At 36.5% G+C, this 3793-nt stretch overlaps 1 protein-coding gene across 1 annotated transcript; it reads right to left on the reverse strand.

Annotated features, from left to right (window-relative positions):
• Window positions 1-251: 251 nt before the first annotated feature.
• LOC109219930 lies at window positions 252-2959 on the reverse strand. Its single transcript, XM_019384397.1, has 2 exons — window positions 657-2959; window positions 252-567 (listed from the first exon to the last, which is right to left on the reverse strand). Exons 1-2 carry the CDS (start codon window positions 2957-2959, stop codon window positions 252-254), a joined length of 2619 nt encoding a protein of 872 aa, XP_019239942.1.
• Window positions 2960-3793: the final 834 nt, after the last annotated feature.

Here is a 3793-nt window from a genome sequence, read left to right on the forward strand (position 1 = left end):
TAGTCAAGCATATTAAATCCAATGAGAAAAGCTATGTGAAGCAAAAATTATTATACCATTCACTCACCCGTTTTGGGAACCAATCAGGAAACTCTCTATTAACCCTCCTCTCCAAATCTAATGCTGAAGGTCTCCGTCCTCTTGTGCTCTTTCTTATGTAATCCCTAAACTCACTTCAAATAAGCTAACTATATCAATTTTAATTATTCTAATTCTAAACTTTTGCCAATATTCATATCAATTTTATTTACTTACTCAATAAATGGCTTCACTGCCGCACAATTAAATAACACATATCGATGAGCTTGCGTCTTCACCAATGGAGTCAAGGGGAACGTTGAGGAGCCTCCAACTGGTTTACCTTGCGTAGGGAAGATAGAGGACATTTCAGAAGCCTCATTAAGATTTGGTTCATCATTCACACGTCTAGGCCTATTAAGCCTTGACTCAATCCCTTCAAAGTAACGAGAACAAAAAGTTAGAGCTTCTTCAACAATGTAACCTTCAGCTATGGAACCTTCTGGTTGAGCCTTATTCCCTACGAGGGACTTAAAATGACCTAACAATCTATAACATAAAATGTAACAGGTTTAGAATAAGCACTTAACTTGAATTAATATTACAAATATAAAAATTCCGGTTAAGAAATATTTTACCTTTCAACAAAATACATCCACCTGTAATGTACAGGACCACCTTGTATAGCTTCATCTACCAGATGGACAGTTAAATGGACCATTACAGTAAAGAACGTTGGCGGGAATAATATCTCCAAGTGGCAAAGTGTGAGAACAATGCGATTTTGTAACTTTTCTAGATCCGCCAAACTCAAACTTTTAAGACAAAGTTCTCTGAAAAAAGAAGAAAGCTCTACTAAGATTGCAACAACCTCCTTTGGCAGCACATTGCGAATTGCTATTGGTAGCAATTGCTCCATAATAATGTGACAATCATGACTCTTTAATCCAAAGATTCTCCTTTGGTCCGGATCAATGCAGCCAGAGATATTACTCGAGTAACCATCCGGCACTGAAATATTCTTTAAAGTTGTGAGGAAAGCCACTTTCTTTTCCTTTGGAATGGTAAACACAGCAAGCCGACACTCATCATTCTCATCAGGCCAAAGATCACGCCTTATACCCATATCTTGCAAATCTTTCCGTGCCTTAATATTATCTTTTGACTTGTCTTTATCATTAAGCAAAGAATATATAATATTGTCAAACACATTCTTTTCGATGTGCATGACGTCTAAATTGTGGCGCAACGAGTTGAACTCCCAATATGGAAGATTAAAGAATATGCTTTTTTTCCTCCATTGTTGCGCTGCACCTTGCCCAATATTTCTTTGTCTAGATCTTTTTCTTCTCTCGTTCAACTCAGCCGGTTTTCCAAATGTAACATCAATATCTTTCACTTGTTGGAAAATATTAGATCCGGATAACTTTCTTGGTGGGTTTCTTTCCTCCACATTTCCATCAAAACGATGCCTCATCAGTCTAAATTTATGATTTCTTGCTAAAAATCTACGATGACCAATAAAGCACCACTTTCTACTATGGCGAAGCCGGCAAGGTTCTGCATCAAAATTACAAGTTGGACATGCTAAACCAGTATGTGAGTTCCAACCAGACAAGATATCGAGTCCAGGAAAGTCACTAATTGTCCACATAAGAGCAGCTCGCAATCTAAACATCTCTTTGTTTGATGAATCAAAAGTTTCGACACCTTCACTCCACAACTCATTCAACTCCTTAATAAGGGGTTGTAGGTAAACATCTATGTTATTTCCCGCAGTACGAGGACCGGGAATGATCATTGAAAGAATAAAATTGGGTTGTTTCATGCACAACCAAGGAGGAAGGTTATATGGAACTAAAATGACTGGCCAAATGCTATAATTAGTACTCATCGTGCCAAAAGGATTGAAGCCATCACTAGCTAGGCCTAGCCGAACATTCCGAGGATCAAAAGCAAATTCAGGAAAAGTTGTATCAAACCTCTTCCATGCCTCACCATCTCTAGGATGCCTCATGATTCCATCTTTGTTACTATCCTCAGCATGCCATCTCATATATTTTGCTATTTTAGAGCACATGAACAATCTCTGCAACCTTGGTTTTAATGGAAAGTAACGCAAAATCTTTGCAGGCTTCTTGGTTTTCTTCTTGGTTTTCTTTTTACCTGTAGCAGACACAAGATCTTCATTTCTGTTCTTGTTAGGCTTCCACCTAGAAGTGTGACAATACTTACATGTTTCCTCATTAGCATCATTCCCCCAAAACAACATACAATCATTTGGACAAGCACCTATCTTGATATAATCAAGACAAAGCTTACTGATGGTTTTCTTAGCCTCATAAAAAGAATTAGGGATTCGTGCAAATGTAAATGCATCCCTCAACAAATCTAGTATCATGGACATTCCCTTGTCACTTAGCCCAGACAAACACTTTATGTGATACAATTTTAATAAAAATTCTAGTTTTGAGTACTTGGACCCTTCATACAATTCTTGACTTCCATCTCTAAGCAACTCGAAAAAGTCTTTGTCATTTGAAGCAGGCTCATCATTTAACCTTTCTTCACCACCTGCTACTTGTGACGGACCTACATCAACCCCATCGTGCCTTAGGCCCCCAAATGCTTCATTGATCAATAATTCTACAGGATTTTCAGGAGGTAATGTATCTTGTATAACCTCAATATTTATAGAATTAGGCAGTACATTTCTTTCACCATGAATACTCCAAGTGACATAATTTTGAGGGAATGGTTTGCATACCAAATGATCAAACGCTACATCTCTAGTCTGCCACTTTGCGAATCCACATTTAGGACAAGGACATTTTATTCTATCTCCCACAACAGCATTAGCAAATGCAAAATCTAAAAACTGATTTAACCCAAACAAATACTCAGTGGTGTTCCTTGGCTTTGTAATCCAAGATTTATCCATAGGAAAGTATTATCTTTGAAGTGTGAACCTTTCAGAATATAAAGAGAAAATATCAGTTCTCTATTATTAGCATACATAATAATAATTATGAAGCAATAATACATACAACAAAAGCCATATATAATCATAAACACTACCAAACATGAAAATTCCAAAACAAAGAATGCATTTGCATAGTCATAGTCATATCTCCCAACAATAATAAGTAGATTCAAAGACAAGTGAGTCTACAAACTATAAGTAAGAATGCAATGTGCAACATCCTTCTTGTTCACTTCTTGATCATATTATAGGAAATTACATTCACGGAAATCTTAACACTATAATCTCTTCTGAAGCTTCAGCTATATTTGCTGCTGCTGCTGCTAATAGTGATTTGTTCTATGGATCCCAATGCCAAATCAAGAATTGGAATTTCAAGAAGGGAATAGTAGAATTTTCTACCCTGATGCTTTGCCAAGAATATATAACTCTTCTATTGAGCTTCAGGTATTGATTTTAGTTTTTAGTGAAACTTAGTTACACTTATTTACTGTAGCTTTTATTTAGTGATTTTTGTTAAAAACAATTTTTTTCCAATGAAGGCAATCAACAATGAGAGTGAGCATTTGGTTAGTGGTGTTGGTTGTTCTAACCCTTTGGCTGCAGAAGTTACAACCTTTGAAGATACTTCCTATAAAGTCATCTCAAACCACATCATGCCATAGAGAAAAAAATTAACGGAACCACTGATTCTGAAGAACCACTTGGGTTAAGTCTGTACTATTGACTGGGAACTGTCTGGAACATATAGGGGTAAGAAAAGCATTATGTTCTACTTCAATAAATAAGGAA

Source organism: Nicotiana attenuata, unplaced genomic scaffold (assembly GCF_001879085.1).
Source record: "Nicotiana attenuata strain UT unplaced genomic scaffold, NIATTr2, whole genome shotgun sequence".
NCBI lineage: Eukaryota > Viridiplantae > Streptophyta > Magnoliopsida > Solanales > Solanaceae > Nicotiana > Nicotiana attenuata.

Excerpts from the sequence above, each read along its gene's own strand:
- LOC109219930 (XM_019384397.1), bottom strand. The coding sequence starts at position 2,959 with ATGGATAAATCTTGGATTACAAAGCCAAGGAACACCACTGAGTATTTG. Across the intron at positions 568-656 it reads TGGATGTATTTTGTTGAAAG|ATTGTTAGGTCATTTTAAGT; the intron begins GTAAAATATTTC and ends TTTATGTTATAG.